The sequence below is a fragment of the Taurulus bubalis genome, assembly GCF_910589615.1.
Source record: "Taurulus bubalis genome assembly, chromosome: 1".
In the NCBI taxonomy this organism is placed as follows: domain Eukaryota; kingdom Metazoa; phylum Chordata; class Actinopteri; order Perciformes; family Cottidae; genus Taurulus; species Taurulus bubalis.
In genome coordinates this window covers 10,163,339-10,181,148 of record NC_136589.1, presented here as the reverse complement: position 1 = coordinate 10,181,148, position 17,810 = coordinate 10,163,339, and the positions used below count along the sequence as shown (strand labels likewise).

Sequence of the window (17,810 nt, the reverse complement as noted above, 5' to 3'; positions counted from 1 at the left end):
TGTATCTTAGTCTCAAAAATCTACGAATTATAGAAGCCCATTTCCACTCTCGTCTGGATTCCAGGCGAGGCGCAGCTCTAACGAACGAGCCTGTTCACAAAAAACTGCAATCAAGTCGGACAGTTGTCAGCTGCCTTCAAAGTATACACAGGAAGTCACGGAAAAAAGTACTTCCTGTTAGTTCCGAACTTTTGTTTACTTGTAGTTTACAGATCACGTTTGGATTTATTATATGTGTTTATAAATATATATATTTATGTAGAAATGACTGTGTAGCTGCATCCTTTGGTATTTTTTATGTCTGCCTGTGAAATACATTACTACTGGTTTAGATATGTGTTATGAAAATACGATTTTGTATTATCAACCACACAAGATGTGTTTTTCGATTAAACATGAGACGAATAGTCAATAATCGAGGGTTAAGTATTACAACTACACATAAAATAAGGATTTTCTACAACACGTGGTGTTTGCTGTCAGATCTAAGAGCCAATCAGCTCTCTGATGTGGTGAGAGCCAGGCATTTCCCATCATGCACTGGGCCAAGCAGTCGTTTGAGAGCAACTGCGGCGACTGACTCTGAAATCGACAGCCGGCTTGGTCTCGTGAGAGTATCGTTGACCACGTGTGCATGACGTCAGAGCAAGTCGGGACCAAGTCGGACACAAATCCAACCGGCATGCATTGCGCGCCGATCGCCGCCGATCGATTCTGCGCAGAACTGGCTCATCTTGAACGAGCCTTCAGACTCCATCAAGCAGGTTTTGCGAATCACAATATTCTGCATTTTCCCTCTACATCCTCTAGCCCAGCGGTCACAAACCTTTATGCGTCACGGACCGGTTATGTGAAGACAATATATTCACAGACTGGGTCCAACCTCGGAGAGACGGGAGACCCAACCCTGTCTCCTAAAAATTACGTTCCCCCAGAACTAATACGCATTCCCAATTACGTTTGATCAGAAACGTATCTCCTCCCTGATTATGTTTGTGTTTGACGTATTACACATACGTTGATTATACACGTATAGGTTGATTAAACACGTATGTTGATTATACACATATTTTTGTTTTATTGTTTTTATGTTTGTGTTTGACGTATTACAAATACATGTATAATCGTGTGTTTGTGTTATTGTTTTCTTGCTTTAATTAAGCATATTTTAATTTTTAAACTCTGCGGAGAAAAAAGAAAAGAGGGGCGGGGTGAGGCCAGTGACAGCCGGCCGCACCGGGAGCCCGAGAGTCGGCCGCACCGGGAGGCGAAGACCGCTTGCCCGCCGTTGTTAGGCCAGTCTTCAGACTGCTTGCACCGGGGCTCGGTCTTCAGACGCTTGGCGTCGCCGTCAGGCCGTCGGTAACAGCCTCCTTTGCGCCGGCTCCCGTCTTCTCTGAGTCGGGTTGTTTGTGAATGCAGCCCAAAGTGTGTGATAAACTCCATCTAGTGCAGTAAACCACTGCGATCATCAGCAGACACTCGGATCTCTGTGGTCACATCAAGTGCAGAAACTGACGTGAAAAATATTCAAACGGGCGGAAGGAGTCACGGGACCTAACATCCGGTTTTCAAAATACTAACTGATATGAATGTGTTCAGAACATTTCTGACCACATCCAAACATCTTAACTGTAACAGTACGTTGTGTTTGACATATTACAATAATATTTTGAAAACCGGATGTTGGGTCCCGTTTGAATATTTTTCACGTCAGTTTCTGCACTTGATGTGACCACAGAGATCCGAGTGTCTGCTGATGATCGCAATGGTTTACTGCACTAGATGGAGTTTATCACACACTTTGGGCTGCATTCACAAACAACCCGACTCAGAGAAGACGGGAACCGGTGCGAAGGAGGCTGTTACCGACGGTCTGACGGCGACGCCAAGCGTCTGAAGACCGAGCCCCGGTGCAAGCAGTCTGAAGACTGGCCTAACAACGGCGGGCAAACGGTCTTCGTCTCCCGGTGCGGCCGACTCTCGGGATCCCGGTGCGGCCGGCTGTCACTGGCCTCTTTTCTTTTTTCTCCGCAGAGTTTAAAAATTAAAATATGCTTAAATAAAGCAAGAAAACAATAACACAAACACACGATTATACACGTATTTGTAATACGTCAAACACAAACATAAAAACAATAAGACAAAAATACGTGTATAATCAACATACGTGTATAATCAACCTCTACGTGTATAATCAACGTATGTGTAATACGTCAAACACAAACATAATCAGGGAGGAGATACGTTTCTGATCAAACGTAATTGGGAATGCGTATTAGTTCTGGGGGAACGTAATTTTTAGGAGACAGGGTTGGGAGACCCGGCGTGTGTTCGCTATGTCCAGTCTACTGTCTCTACTCCTAACTAAACCGTTATGTCCAATCTACTCTTAACTTATAACCCGCTGCACAAAGACAGGATGTTGAAATGGACGCATGTTTTCGTGCTTTTTTGGCGATCTCAGGATACTCTGCCTTGGTTTTAATCCAGAACACCGGCACCGAGTTGAAACAGACTTAAATTTCATTTTTAGAGTAACGTAACATCTTGACATGTGTCAATAGGTTCCGTCTGAGGTTACCACAGAAGGATGTATCCGGTCCTTTTTCACAATAAAACATCTTTCCGGCCTAGATTTTTAAAAATTGAATTTAAAAATTGAATTTTAATTTCATTCTTTCTGTGCAGCCCGGTACCAAGGGCCCCACGGCCCAGTACCGGGCGGAATGAGCATACTTATAACCACACTGTTACAACTCCTTCATAGTGTCATATTGCTTTTTTGAGAATTATGATGACAAGTTCATAGTAGATGCAAAAGTATACCTAGGTACAATATATTATGTTTAACATAATATATGTGGCTGGATCATAGCCAACCCAGTTATTTTCAATACAACCCTGAGTCCTTGGTCCTGGTGGCCATAGCACTTAAAAGAAAAAACTTCATAATTCTCAAAATTCAGACCCTTTGGTTTTTTATTAAAATCATGTACTTGTACTTTTACTTTCAATACTTAAGTATCAAAAGTATTTTTCTGATATAAAATGTACTTAAGTACAGAAAATATCAGATACTTTAAGACTTTTACTCAAGTAGTATTTTAATAGGTGACATTTATTGGAGTAATTTTCCAGTAAGGTATCTTTACTTTTACTCAAGTACGACTTTTGGGTATACACCACTGATTGTATATATAGTATACTATACGTGTGTTTTGTCTGTGTGTGAACATTTTGCGATGACCAATCACAGCCCACTAAGCGTCTGCAACAGCCAATCAGATTCCCCGCTGCCGCGCGAGTCCCCGCCCCCCTGTCCCAGTATTAATTTGGCAGGCAGACGCGTTGCAGGATTTACTGCACGGAGACCGTTTGACTGTTTAATACCGAACTGGACCAATAGCACCTGCAAAAATGGTTGATGCTTTCTGCGCAACATGGAAACTGGTCGACAGCCAGAACTTTGATGAATACATGAAGGCACTTGGTAAGATAATTTAGTTTTCTGCTTGAAATAGAACATCATTGTACTGTGAGCAATATTGTGTTTCTGGGATAGTTGCTTAGTTTTCTCCTATATTTTCACTTTAAGTACAGAAAATAAGTAAACTAAATAGTTATTGTCTTAATTTATGTCCGTTTTTTTTGGGACAGGTGTTGGTTTTGCCACAAGACAAGTGGGCAATGTCACCAAACCCACAGTAGAGATCAGCCAGGATGGGGAGAAAGTGGTGGTTAAAACCCTGAGCACCTTCAAGAACACTGAGATCTCCTCCAAACTTGGAGAGGAGTTTGATGAGACCACAGCTGATGACCGACATGTCAAAGTAAGCCGAGTAAAAAGTTGGGGTGTAATCTTTCCTGCAAGCTCTGACTGTGCATTTGGAGACGGTATACATTTATACTGTGCTTGTGCTTGCAGTCTATCTTCACCATGGAAGGAGACACACTTGTGCAAGTGCAGAAGTGGGATGGCAAGGAGACCAAATTTGTCAGAGAAATCAAGGATGGGAAGCTCGTGGCGGTAAGATAAAAACAACAACACCACACAACTTGATATAGTGTGCAATAAACCACTATAAGTGAGAGAACACTTTGTACCATTGTGATTCAATTTATCAGTTTATGCAACCCTGTCTCCTAAAAATTACGTTTCCCCAGAACTAATACGCATTCCCAATTACGTTTGATCAGAAACGTATCTCCTTCCTGATTATGTTTGTGTTTGACGTATTACACATACGTTGATTATACACGTATAGGTTGATTAAACACGTATGTTGATTATACACGTATTTTGTTTTATTGTTTTTATGTTTGTGTTTGACATATTACAAATACGTTTATAATCGTGTGTTTGTGTTATTGTTTTCTTGCTTTATTTAAGCATATTTTAATATTTAAACTCTGCGGAGAAAAAAGAAAAGAGGGGCGGGGTGAGGCCAGTGACAGCCGGCTAGTGAGAGCCGGCCGGGCCGGGCGCCGGCCGCACCGGGAGGCGAAGACCGCTTGCCCGCCGTTGTTAGGCCAGTCTTCTGACTGCTTACATCGGGGCTCGGTCTTCAGACGCTTGGCGTCGCCGTCAGGCCGTCGGTAACAGCCTCCTTCGCACCGGCTCCGGTCTTCTCTGAGTCGGGAATATTTTTTTTCACGGAAGATTCTGCACTTGATGTGACTACAGAGATCCGAGTGTCTGCTGATGATCGCAGTGGTTTACTGCACTAGATGGAGTTTATCCCACACTTTGGGCTGCATTCACAAACAACCCAACTCAGAGAAGACCGAGCCCCGGTGCAAGCAGTCTGAAGACTGGCCTAACAACGGCGGGCAAGCGGTCTTCGCCTCCCGGTCCGGCCGGCGCCCGGCCCGGCCGGCTCTCACTAGCCGGCTGTCACTGGCCTCACCCCGCCCCTCTTTTCTTTTTTCTCCGCAGAGTTTAAAAATTAAAATATGCTTAAATAAAGCAAGAAAACAATAACACAAACACACGACTATAAACGTATTTGTAATACGTCAAACACAAACATAAAAACAATAAAACAAAAATATGTGTATAATCAACATACGTGTTTAATCAACCTCTACGTGTATAATCAACGTATGTGTAATACGTCAAACACAAACATAAACAGGGAGGAGATACGTTTCTGATCAAACATAATCGGGAATGCTTATTAGTTCTGGGGGAACGTAATTTTTAGGAGACAGGGTTGGTTTATGAAGCCATTTGTGTTATAAAGTACTTATGTGAACTTTGCATTGACTCTTGTTAAAACTTGCCTTGTATTAACTGATTTTATATAACCCACATGAACTGTTTTACCTTCAACATGAATGATTAGGCCCCATCAAAGTGTTAACTGGTCTTTTGTCCCTTCCTTTGTCCCTTCCTTTGTCCCTTCCTTTGTCCCTTCCTTTGTCCCTTCTCTGCCTCACAGACTTTGACTTTCGAGGGAGTCCAGGCGATCCGCACATATGAGAAAGCATAACTTTGCCATCAATGAGCAAATCATCCATGCGCTGCAAACGATCAACATGGTGTTTTTTGTGTTGCTTTTACAGTATGCAGTGATTTCCACTTGATTTGCTATTGTAACATGAGATAAATATTTTGGAAAATTCTTTTTGTAAGACCTTTTGTAAGAAATTAAGAATGTGAAGGACCTAAACTGTTTTGTTTAGTGTATGTTCAAAATGGAAAAAATAAAACTGCTCGTGTAAACCTTAATGTCTCAGACTGTTCAGTTTGTATTTAAAAGTTATGAGAGCTCCATCACTACCACTCTATCTCATTTTTTCTTGTGCAATGGAGTCCTAAAATATGTCGACCTTAGTTGTGGGAACAGTGCTTCCCCTGTGATGGATGAGTTCCAGGTGACAGCTGCAGGGTGACGGTGCAGGCCAGAGCCGGCCACGCCGCAGCAGCAGCCAGTATGACCATTGAACTCATGGGAATGAATGTCCTCCAGTAACCCCCAGATGGTCAGAGACGACTAGGAGCTGGAGGGGGTGGGGGTGGTGATGTCACACGCCTTGGGATAATCCGGTTTTAGTTGTGGTGTCATTACGTAGAGGCATCATTCGATGCTGTGTGGACCAACCGTGATTGAATGCTGCCGCTGGCATGATAGATGACAGACAGCGCTTAGAGAGGACTCTGTGAACCGTTTGTGTCAATCCAATATCCCACAGTTAGTAGTTCAAAGTCTAAGATTAGAGTCTGTCGGTAAACCTTTATGAGCTCCAACTGTTTTACAGTTTCTATATAAACAAGAGGAGGCTGTTTTGTGTTCATTTTAAAGTTCCATCATCTATCCTCCAGCTTTCCCACATTGAGAGGCCAATCCGTCCTGCCCTGTGAGCTGTGTCTTGCCTACTAAACATTGTGACTACAAGTGACCATTCTTCTTATTTCAATGCACAGGCTGCCAAGTTTTTGGCCACCTCTGAATAGCGAGCGACACAAAGGAACTGTGGTAACTGGAGCGGAACTCATTTGGCTGTTGCTCACTGAATTAATTACCATCAAAATACGTCTTTATGCTCCAGTTATAGTATGCCCCCCCAAAAAGCCTTCATTCTCACGAAAGCAGACAATACCATTTGTGTGAGTATTTAGGATGAAAACGGTTCCAAGGCAAGTTCAGCCAAGTTTATGTAGCAATTTTCACAGCAGCACAATCACACTGAAAATGTAGAAAAGGGAGATTATCACATTCCGTGTTGGAGATACCGTGAGAGATACTAGTTTAATGTAGCTTCTTCTGTTCTCAGAACACTACCCAGGGAGCACAGGGAGTTTCCTCTTTGTGTGGAATCTGTCAGCGGTGTAAACTGACCAGTAGTAACCCCTCTCTGGCCTCATTAGAGACATACTAAAGCATGAGGAGCTGACCATCTCCTGGTGTCCTCCTCAGTTTGTACTCTTTGTGGTGGAGAGACAAGACTCACAAACGAAGCACTTTTATTGCTATGTTTTAATGTCAAATGGCTACTATTCACAAAGAAGAATTAATTGACAATTGATACACAACTGCATTTAAAGAGCAGTTGCAGTAGTAATGGTTCAGGGGATAAATCTGTCTATTTTACCACTTATTTAACTATTTACAACAAGATTATTTCAAATACTTGATAACTTCTACACATGTCAGTTATTGTTATCAAATGATTGATGAATTCAAGTATTTAGTGTTGCCATTCTCAAAGTAGGGGAGAAAAATATCACAAAAACATTTGTGAGCATAAAACACACACACACACATCATGCACATTTAATTTAAGGACTATTAGATAAACATACAGTGCTCTAAACACTGCGATATTCAAAAATTGTACGTATTGCACATGTTTACAAGTGAGTTTTAGGTACAATTCCGTTAAAAAGAACAAATATGAATCTATTGTCATCATAAATCAAAATGCCTTTTGTTATACTAGCAACAATATCTTAATTTTTTACTAAAATTCAATATCTCAAGATAAATATGAAAAGACAGCGCACTGCCATTTTGGGAACAAAACATACAGCTACAACAGTGATAAAGGAGCATCACCATGAAACTTACTGGAGCCTGAGCTCACTGTGAGCCGCAGACGGTCTTATGCACCATCTACTGTATGGTCTAATAAAGAGGTTGTTTCTATTATTCTAATAAAAAAAAAGGGGATTCGTTTTGAGTAAACTTGGGATTAGTGTTACAAGCTTTAATAACTGTCTTCTAGGCAGCATATGGAGCAAAATGTAAAGACCCATATGTAAACAACAGCTGGTACAAGCTGAGAAATACTGTACCAGTTTACATCTGAGATCATCTGCCCAGACATGGGATGCCATCTGCGTTCATTCATAGTGTAATTGCATGATATAATCAAATATGTAAATATTTCAATGTTACGCTTGATGTCAACATAACCACGTTAACAACAACATTCAGATTTTCAAACAAACCTGTAAAGAGACTCGCAGCTTGCGTCATTATCTTTCATACTCTGACTCTTCAGAGATTTCGAACGTGTGACTTGGTTTTCATTTCTGACCAATAATCGTATTCGAAATCAATCTGAAATCATGTAACCCAAACTGTACATCACAGCACAGGATACTAGTAAAATGTAATCCTGTTACCTTTTGCATGTACAGTTAATGAGATGTAATAATATAAGATATGCATTAATATCATGTTATATATGTTAAGAACCTGTTCAAAAGGTTGCTACAATATATCATGTTTCTACATTTTTGCACACAGTTTTTGGTCTATCAAGGAATTGCTGTTAGTCACATCCCTTCTGACTGACACAAATCCATCACATGTGCCCGACTGTTAATGTTCCAGCTTGTAAAACATATTTGATAACAGTGCAAAAAAAGACTTATGCTCGCCCTCTCATTGACTAAAACAAGTTGCACCAAATTCAAATGCCTCAAGTAAAAGAATTGAACAGAGTGAGCAGTTGTAAAAAAGCTTTTCCAACATGTTGTCATTCATTCTGACAGTTCAGGCAATGCAATGCTTGAGCTTAGCGCCAATGTCAAAATGAGGAGCCGGTGCACATATTGGCAGTTAAATAAGACTTAAAAGGTAGTGTTTCATCGGTACGTTTGGGAGCTCTCATATACAGTGCGTGGTCATTCCTTTTGACACATAACAGACAATAAACAAAAACAGAGAAAAAAACTTTCATTTCATCAGATAGAGGAATATGTGTGAAAAACAAGGTTTCTTTTAAATTTCGCAAATAATATCAAGAATTATGGAATAATGCACAAACACTATAAATGCCCAATTGTAGATCCAAAGGCTTTGAAAGCAGGATAAGTTAAGCATAAACAAATATGGCTGTCTACAATGCAATGAAGGAAAATGCTGAAATTACACATGGTGCATAAAAATGCATGTACGATTACTGTACAAACCACTTTTCAAGTAAATATGGGAATCGAACCTCCGGCTTGAATCCGCAGTTGTGGCTGTTTGTGTACCCTGGCTGCAGCACTATGTTCCTTCTTAAAAAAAAAAAAAGCACCATCATATTTTGACTTGCATGTGTTGCTGTGAGGATCTACATGAATGATCCACCGAGGTAATACACTCTATTGTTCCATCATTCTCAAGATATCCACCTTTCAAAAACAATTAAACACAAAAAATAACTTAACAAAATGTAAAGGAATGACACTGGCTGCATGTATTTGGTACGAGAGCTCAACCAAATCTGGAAGTAAAAGAAAATCGGACCGTCACATTAAATCCCCCATCATCCTTTGCTGTACAGGGTTTTCTCATGGAAACCAACAGGGAACAGCAGGCTGCGTTTCAGCAGTGCGGGGCGTGACCTGACCTCGTCATTATCAGTAAAATTGTCTCAATCGTAAACTTCAGACTAGATTCAGACTGAAGCTTCAAATCTGCAGCGGTGAGAAGGCGTAGAAAGGGAATTGGGCCTCGTCCTCGTCCACAAAGAAGCACTGGAAGTAGGGCAGCTCCTCTGTGGAGGACAGTACAACATACGGCAGCATGGTTCACTACACAAGGTTCCTCCTCTCTCTGGCATCCTGGAAGCAGACCGAGCCTGCAATTTGCACACTTGTGTGATATTTCGGTTATGAGAGGGGAATTTGCACTTACCTTCAATTTGAAAGCTGTCTGATACCGAAGGCTCAGCTATCAAAATAAGAACACAATGTTAATCATAAAACAATACAGTGTTATATTACCCTAAATCACTGCTGCCCTGTACAGTAGAATACCTTTTACTTTCTCCTCTTTGGCAACATTCTTCTCCGGAGATCTTTCTACAACAAAAGCATTTTCTGGGTTAAAATAAAGTTAGAGCATTTCAAATTTAGTTGCTTCACAAACAGTTTTACCTTTCTTTGCTGGCTCCTGTATCTCTTTAAGAACTCTGTCCTCTGTGGTATAGACAATACAGCAGATTAATAATTATTATTAGTCAAAGATTCAAACCACTTCCTTCAGAGGAGGCCACAACTGCTGCACTGTACCTTTAGCTTTTTCTTGTTTGGTTTCCCTCTTCTCAACTGTTTTTTCTAAAATAAATATATACTAGTTATTTTTATCCATACGTGTTCCTGGTCTACAGTGTACATTAGGATAGCAGGTGTACTATAAACGGCTACAAAGGCAGTTTCTTAACAATCAATACCTTTCTTTACAGGCTCTGTTTTTTCTTTACGAACTCTGACCTCTGCAATAAATCACCAATGTTCCATAATTCTACAGCATATCGTAGATGTATTGAAGTAATCAAACGCTACTTAAAGCTGGTCGTATGCTGTACCTTTCTTTGTTGCAGTGGGTTTGGTCTTTTCTTTTAGAACCTCAGGCGCTGTTTCACCAATATGAAACAAACACAAGTAAGAAATAAACAATTACAATTTACTTTCATTGCCACTGAGGGACTTCTTAGGATTGTTAAAACTACCAGCATACAGTTTCAGTGAGATACTGGATATTATTGCTCAACTATACACTACAATGTATGATATATGTTTTATAGACATTTTGTATTGTAGTTTCTGTAAGTTATTGTCTATAAACATATAACAGAATAGTTTCTTGCTGAATAATAATGTGTATGAATCTTTTTTTTATTATTATTTATTATTTTTGTTTAATTTTTTTGGATGTTTTCCTGTAAAGGATTCATAGACAAGTTCACTTTCAGCAGGAAAATATTCTCAGACTTCAGATTACTTGCTGTTATCAGATTACCATGAAGGTAACATGGTTGCCTAAAGACCTGCCGCTAATAAAGCACCACAAATGTACCTTTCTTCACACGGGCTAGTTTGGTCTTTTCCCTGGAAATGGCTGCATCATCAGGAAGAAAATGCGTTTGATATAATTCAGTTATTTTATGTGTGGAAGTACTTCTGGCGGTACAGTTGCAGCATATAAAATAGACTGTTAACGTATCCTCAATGCATCTCCAATTGACGCTTCCATAATAAATGTATCTAAATTGTGAAATAATATGCAACCGCCATTGTACTAAACACTGTACCTTTCTTCACTGCAGCAAGTTTGTCCTTTTCTTTAGGAGTCTCCAGTTCTGCAAAAGGGAAACTAAGGTCAGACTTGGGCGTTTGGGACACAGAACTTGGGAGCAGAAGCCACTATTAGCTCATTTTCCAACAATTTAGTCTCTAAAAGCAGTTTGCAGAGCGGGAGGGATCTACAGCTAGAAAGCAGGACAATGATCAATTCACTAGTGTTGTTGGCTTATCCACTTTTGATGCTGCTACCACACGTCTCAACATTTACAACACATTGTTAATGTTGGGTTAATGGGTTGAATGGCCTTTGTGTTGGAATCTCAGCTCTTTATTGTCTACGTTTTAAAAGATGAGAGAGGTGACTTATAAAAGCTTAACAACATCTTAGTAAGCAGTGCTTTGCAGATCTACTAACTATGCAACGTCTAAACAAGCAGACAGTATTCCTCAGGATCAGCAGTTTGCCTATAGAGCTCAAGCAGTAAAATCACTTGAAATATATGATACATAATGTTGATTTATTGTTGATCTCATGGGCAACATGCTTGTTTCTCTCCTGGGAAAAGCAATCAAAGCAGAATGCAATGACCTACATTATGTGACTAGATCACTATAATTCGATCTCACATATGGATTACTGCTCCAACTGAAGTGCCACTAATGTACCTTTCTTTACATGGACTGGTTTGGCCTTTCTCCTCAACAATGCTGGGAGAGAAGGCAATTAATACATGTTCATTTGTGATTACTTTGTAATTACAGTGTATGGTAGGAAAATGCTAAACTGGCACAAAGGGATGTTTTTTTTTTATATTCGGTACATTTGTCACCAAACATGACAATGTGAGAAGAGCTGCTTTAGTACCTTTTGGTTTGACGTTCTCCTTTGTGGACTCTGAGTAGATAAGAATATAACAAGTTGTTGATACTCAGGAAGTAGTTTTATTATCTAGTTTGTTATGTTTGTGGCAATAACACAACAGTAACACATAATTAGTGTCTAATTATTTGATTTAAAAAAATTAGACACTAAGAAAATAATCTGCACACAGATGGCAGAGCAGGCTACCTTTCTTCTTTAGGAGGGATTTGACCTTTTCCTTCTTTGTGTCATCCTCAGTTTTTGAAAGAGCTAATTCATAGATGAAAAAAATAAATCTTAAATTGTGACTAAAAATAAATATAAAATACGATGTCTTGTTATACTTTTTTTTGTTGTTGACACATACCTTTCTTTTCATGAGCTGGCTTAGGCTTCTCTTTTGTCACCTCAGGTGCTGAGGGTGATGAAAAGGATTTGTGTTAAGGTTAGTTAACCTTTTGCCAAATAATGATGGATTGTATCTGCGTTACCTTTTTTAGCAAGAACAGGCTTGGTATGTTCTAAAGAGAAAGAAGAACAAAACGGCGTCATTAAACGTTTAGACAGATGTTCTGAAGCTACATCACATTTCTTAAAGATTTGATTTAGGATGTCTGCTATTAACATTTTCTGGAAATCTGGCTTTTATCTTACAGTTTCTTAATCTGAAAAGTGGGAAATGCACCCACAACATGTGCGACTAATCAGCACCTTTCTGTGAGGATTTTGTCTTTTCTTTTACAACAGCATCTATAATAAAAGAAATGAGGAAAATTGTCACAATAAATCTCTATGAAAAGTTACTAGCCTAACAAACTACACGATGCAGCTTAGATAAAGCACGTCATCTCTGCTGTGTGAAAAACATGCATCTCCAAAATATCAAGTTATTCAGCTCAAAGTCTTTTTTTTAAGGGGAATCACAACTCCTTAGAATAACTTGTAAGCATATTGAAGCAACATTTTCAAACATAAAAAGCCACCAAATCGAATGGTGAAAATGGCATGAAATCAGTTTTCACATAACACTGATGTAATAGCAAATTTGCGGCAGTTTCCTCAACAAATTATATCAATGATGATATTTTCAATATTACTGTTTTGAGCTGAGCCACTATGTGGAAATAAAGCATCTCATCAGCAGCCAGTGCCACATGTCAATAGCTGCAAAAGCACCACAGAAACACACTCCTGCTACATACCTTTCTTCTTTTCAGCAGATTTAGGTTTTGCTTTGATAACAGGTGCTAAAGAAATACACGGCCCCATTAATTCCTATGTATGCAGTTCAGCCGGACACCACAAAAATAAACAGATTAAAAACAAAAGAGAGACAAATGCATTGTGAAATGAACGGAGAAAAACAAACCTGTTGTGGGAGTCTCTGGATCGGCCTTCTTCTCCTTGAGAACCGTAGCTTCTAAAGCGAATAACAACATAAAATATACGTTCTGTGATTATATAGCTCATTTGCAACTGGTGCAGGTTATTGACACACTGACACCTCATCATTCAAGAACTGTTTGATGAGCATACTGTCAAAATAAAAAAACAACAACACCGTAGTAAACAATTTTATAGTAATTTTTTCACATTTCATATATATTAGGTATGATGTGATTATGGATGATATTTGTGTGATACAACTAGTTTAATTTCTGTAACTACCTTTTTTTGTTGGTGCTGGTTTGACTTTCTCTTTTTGAGTTACAGGCACTATAAAAGAGAAATGTTAGTACGTGTAAAGATACAGTTAAATAAAAAGATGAAAATAGTTATACAGCACCAGTTTATGAAAAATTCTGAACTCATAAACGGATGTTGAGTATTTTGCACTTTAAATAATAAAAGGCATAGTGGTGAACACAATATTACAATTATTGTGTAAACAAAAAGATGTACCTTTCTTCAGTGGCACAACCTTCACCTTCTCCTTTGTTATTGAGACATTCTTGTGTGGTACTTCAGCCTCTTTAAGAAAAAAATTAATGAGTTGGAAAACAAATTACTTTATTATTTAAACATTAATATTGATGAGTGTCTTTTTACTTTTAAATACTGGGAATAGTTTTGTCTTGAGTGGAGCAGGTTCTGTGTAGGAAGATTTTAGGTTTTGTCATTCCAGAATATAAGATGAAAAATGATAAAGCTAAATACAAGCGTACACCTCACCTCTCTTTGTTAGAACCGGTTTGGGCTTCTGTCTTGAAACGTCAGCTGCCGAAGAAAACATATTTCATGATCAAACCAAACCTTCATGCCATAAAAATGTTGGTCTTATTTAATGTTTGAAATGCGCCTTACCTGTCTTTGCAGAAACCGCTTTGATTTTCTCTTTGGGCCCCTTAACTTCTGGAAAATAAAAAGTGTGGGCTTAAGTTCAAAGTCTCAACCCACCAAAACATGGAAGAATCTGAACAAGATAAAAACCAAAGTAATTTACCTATTTTCATAGGCACTATTTTGACTCTCTGTTTCACCAGAGTGGCATTTCTGGGAGTACCCTCTTGTTTTGTTAGAAGAACACACACACAAACAAAAATGTTATTGCAGTTCAAGATTTAATTATTCTTATAATAATGTTATGATAACATTCACAACTTATACCTTTTTTCATGTTGGCTGGTTTGGCCTTTTCTTTAGGAGCAACAGCTTCTGTGTGTCAAAAGTATAACCGGGATAGTTTAATTTCCATTGTAACAACTCATCATTTTAGCTTTTTGGTAATTGAATAAAGAAACAATGTGTGTGTTACCTTTCTTAGCAGGAGGCACTTTAGCCTTTTCCTTTGGAACTTCTGTGTCACAAAATAGGACAGAGAGTTAGTGGAGAGTTGCCTTTTGATTAGTTACTTTTATATTTTACATCAAAAACATAACAATAACAATCCTGCAATAATTCTGACCTTCATGGAGGTTATAATGTTCAGTTTTTGTTTAAACTGTTTAAAATAGATCATTTTTGAGGATGCAGTTTGTGGTGCTGTTGAACTATTGCATTATGCAGAGAGATTGTTATTTAGCCTACCCTCATTTATATAATTGGGGTATATAGTTGTTTATGTAAGGACTTCCAGTGTTTCAGATACAATTGCTCTGATTTTTACATCCTCTCTGATTGAGAAAGTCCCCAAATGCAATATCAGTGAATCTTTGCGTTACCTGGTTTTACAGCTGCAGGTTTGATTTTTCCCTCTGGTTCCTTCTTGGGCTCCTTATGAGCTGCCACTGGTGGAAAAGTTGATCAAGACAAGTGCTTATTATGTGAAACTCTCTTTTGATATATATTATTTATCTGTTCTACACATAAAATCTGTCAGCACACCAAAGATATGCGTAAACATTCTTGAACAGCTGATTAAATGTTGGCGAGATATTAGGTTACGGACCATCAAAAGAGCTAAAAAAACAACAACGTAAAAGTTAACACAACATAATAAAAGCAGGGTTTTACCTTTCTTTGCAGGTTCTGGTTTGGCTTTCAACTTAAGGCCTTCAGGAACCTCTGTTATTGGAGAATATTTAAACATATAATTGATTAGCACAGAAAATTCATCAACCACAAGAATAAAATATCAGTGTGACCAGATCTTTTACATACTGTATTATCTCACCTGCTTTTGTAATGTCAAGATGTTCCTTCTTCAGGACAGATGCAACCTCCTTCTTGACTACTTTAATCATCCTTGCAGCTTGTTTAGGTCCATCGTCTGAATTAAAAAGGAAAAGCTGATTGAACAATTATATAACAGTTATAAAATATACTGAGGAAAGAAATATAATTACTAATACTAATTTAAATAAGTTTGATTATCAAATTGGTTGGATTCAGCTTTAATTTAACATGTGGTTACACTGTCTCTGGCCTGTTACTTACCTGTCTTTGTAACATTCATGTGCTCCTTTTTCAGGACAGGAACTGTTTGCTTTTTTGCACTTTTCAGCACCTTGACTGCCCTCTTGGGTTCATCAGCTGAAATGAACAGCACGAAATGATTCTACAATTTCAGTTACTACTTCATTTTATTTTACTTTACATAGTATTGCTGATGAAGTCTGTTATATCTCACAATGGAGCTGAAAAATGTATGAGAATATAAATAACATATTATGTGATTATAATGGGATTTATATATAATACTATTAGAGAAATGTAAACAGGTTGTTTTAAGCCATTTGTGACCAAAAATATAATTTCTCGGTGAGGACAGTCTCTTTTGTTTCTCTCTTTTCAGTCCATTTAAACAACTGGCTACTGCAAAATGCATCAACCACAAGAATAAAATGTCACAGTGACCAGATCTTTTACATACTGTATTATCTCACCTGCTTTTGTAATGTCAAGATGTTCCTTCTTCAGGACAGACGCAACCTCCTTCTTGACTACTTTAATCATCCTCGCAGCTTTTTTAGGCCCATCGTCTGAATTATAAAGGAAAAGCTGATTGAACAGTTTCACAAAAAATATACTGAGGAAAGAAATATTGCCACTTATTAATCTATCTGGCCTTCTTTAGGCTCCAGTCAGGCCTCTCTTTGGGACTTCTAAAGTCCAACTAATATTTACAAATATTGTATTCTTATGAAAACTGTTCATTTGTCATAATAGTATTTTTGATCCATGCTCTCAGGCTTCATGGATGGCTTTGCATTACCTGGTTTTACAGGTGTAGGTTTGACTTTTTCCTCTGGTTCCTTCTTGGGCTCCTTGTGAGCTGCCACTGATGGGAGAAATGACATCAAAAAGCCTTTAAGATATAGGTTTATATAAAGATCAGCATTTATTACATGACACTATATTTGAATATTCTAGTGTCAATATAAAAACATGCATTATATCTAACTGGAATAGGTTTAGATTAATTATCATATTGGTTGGATTCATTATTGAGATATTAGGTTATTGAGCAACTTAACTAAAAACATCAGATTTAAGATACTTATAGAAATAGATTACTTATACCTTTCTTTGCAGGTTCTGGTTTGACTTTCACCTCAGGAGCTTCAGGAACCTCTATTATTGGGGAATATTACAACATATAATTTGTTAGCTCATCTTAGCATCACATTAAACATGTAATGAGAGCTCTTTATGCAGACAGTAATTATAGTACAACTCTGTTAAAATATGATTGGATCAAATCTGTTGCTTGATTTGTGAGATTGATAAATATCAAGTTGTTTTGTTTATGACCTGTAGCTTTTATTGAACATGTGGTGACAGTGACTCTGACATGTTACTTACCCGTCTTTGTAACATTCATGTGCTCCTTTTTCAGGACAGGAACTGTTTGCTTTTTTGTACTTTTCAGCACCTTGACTGCCCTCTTGGGTTCATCAGCTGAAATGAACAGCAGGAAATGAAGCTACAATTTCAGTAACTACTTAATTTAAGTTATTTTTACATAGTATTACTGGTGAAGTCTCTCGTATCTCACAATTGAGCTGAAAAATGTATGAAAATATAAATCACATATCATGTGATTTTAATGTGATTTTTGTGGAAGACTATGAGAGAAATGTAAACAGGTTGGTTTAAGCCATTTGTGACCAAAAATATAATTTCTGGTTGAGGACAGTCTCTTTTGTTTCTCTCTTTTCAGTCCATTTAAACAACTGGCTACTGCAAAGTGCATCAACCACAAGAATATAATGTCACTGTGACCAGATCTTTTACATACTGTATTATCTCACCTGCTTTTGTAATGTCAAGATGTTCCTTCTTCAGAACAGACGCAACCTCCTTCTTGACTACTTTAATCATCCTCACAGCTTTTTTAGGCCCATCGTCTGAATTATAAAGGAAAAGCTGATTGAACAGTTTCACATAAAATATACTGAGGAAAGAAATATTGCCACTTATTAATCTATCAGGCCTTCTTTCGGCTCCAGTCAGGCCTCTCTTAAGGGACTTCTAAAG

At 38.2% G+C, this 17,810-nt stretch overlaps 2 protein-coding genes across 20 annotated transcripts in view; one reads left to right on the top strand and one right to left on the bottom strand.

The window, feature by feature from the left end:
- Positions 1-3,364: 3,364 nt before the first annotated feature.
- fabp7a (fatty acid binding protein 7, brain, a) lies at positions 3,365-5,735 on the top strand. The gene is made up of 4 exons (XM_079227170.1): positions 3,365-3,493; positions 3,661-3,833; positions 3,929-4,030; positions 5,445-5,735. Exons 1-4 carry the CDS (start codon positions 3,421-3,423, stop codon positions 5,493-5,495), a joined length of 399 nt encoding a protein of 132 aa, XP_079083296.1. The 5' UTR covers positions 3,365-3,420; the 3' UTR covers positions 5,496-5,735.
- A 1,212-nt stretch (positions 5,736-6,947) lies between these two features.
- The window catches only part of LOC306740291 (uncharacterized protein), a 29,967-nt gene continuing 19,104 nt past the window's right edge, over positions 6,948-17,810 (bottom strand). For 4 of the 19 annotated variants that reach the window (XM_079222397.1, XM_079222414.1, XM_079222413.1 and 1 more), the window contains 32 exons: positions 17,585-17,680; positions 17,136-17,231; positions 16,854-16,904; positions 16,546-16,611; positions 16,217-16,312; positions 15,768-15,863; positions 15,505-15,600; positions 15,345-15,395; positions 15,053-15,118; positions 14,647-14,688; positions 14,499-14,546; positions 14,335-14,397; positions 14,196-14,243; positions 14,064-14,108; positions 13,941-13,982; positions 13,794-13,862; positions 13,560-13,607; positions 13,261-13,311; positions 13,094-13,138; positions 12,603-12,641; positions 12,383-12,412; positions 12,259-12,306; positions 12,099-12,161; positions 11,895-11,924; positions 11,696-11,737; positions 11,038-11,085; positions 10,312-10,359; positions 10,016-10,060; positions 9,881-9,922; positions 9,761-9,805; positions 9,639-9,674; positions 6,948-9,498 (listed from right to left, as the gene is read on the bottom strand). In XM_079222397.1, coding sequence (XP_079078523.1) covers positions 9,413-9,498; positions 9,639-9,674; positions 9,761-9,805; positions 9,881-9,922; positions 10,016-10,060; positions 10,312-10,359; positions 11,038-11,085; positions 11,696-11,737; positions 11,895-11,924; positions 12,099-12,161; positions 12,259-12,306; positions 12,383-12,412; positions 12,603-12,641; positions 13,094-13,138; positions 13,261-13,311; positions 13,560-13,607; positions 13,794-13,862; positions 13,941-13,982; positions 14,064-14,108; positions 14,196-14,243; positions 14,335-14,397; positions 14,499-14,546; positions 14,647-14,688; positions 15,053-15,118; positions 15,345-15,395; positions 15,505-15,600; positions 15,768-15,863; positions 16,217-16,312; positions 16,546-16,611; positions 16,854-16,904; positions 17,136-17,231; positions 17,585-17,680 — 1,817 coding nt within the window. In that variant the 3' untranslated portion in view covers positions 6,948-9,412. Of the gene's footprint in view, positions 9,499-9,638; positions 9,675-9,760; positions 9,806-9,880; positions 9,923-10,015; positions 10,061-10,311; positions 10,360-11,037; positions 11,086-11,695; positions 11,738-11,894; positions 11,925-12,098; positions 12,162-12,258; positions 12,307-12,382; positions 12,413-12,602; positions 12,642-13,093; positions 13,139-13,260; positions 13,312-13,559; positions 13,608-13,793; positions 13,863-13,940; positions 13,983-14,063; positions 14,109-14,195; positions 14,244-14,334; positions 14,398-14,498; positions 14,547-14,646; positions 14,689-15,052; positions 15,119-15,344; positions 15,396-15,504; positions 15,601-15,767; positions 15,864-16,216; positions 16,313-16,545; positions 16,612-16,853; positions 16,905-17,135; positions 17,232-17,584; positions 17,681-17,810 lie in introns of those variants that run through there. The other 15 variants (XM_079222404.1, XM_079222403.1, XM_079222399.1 and 12 more) reach the window with 14 other exon arrangements.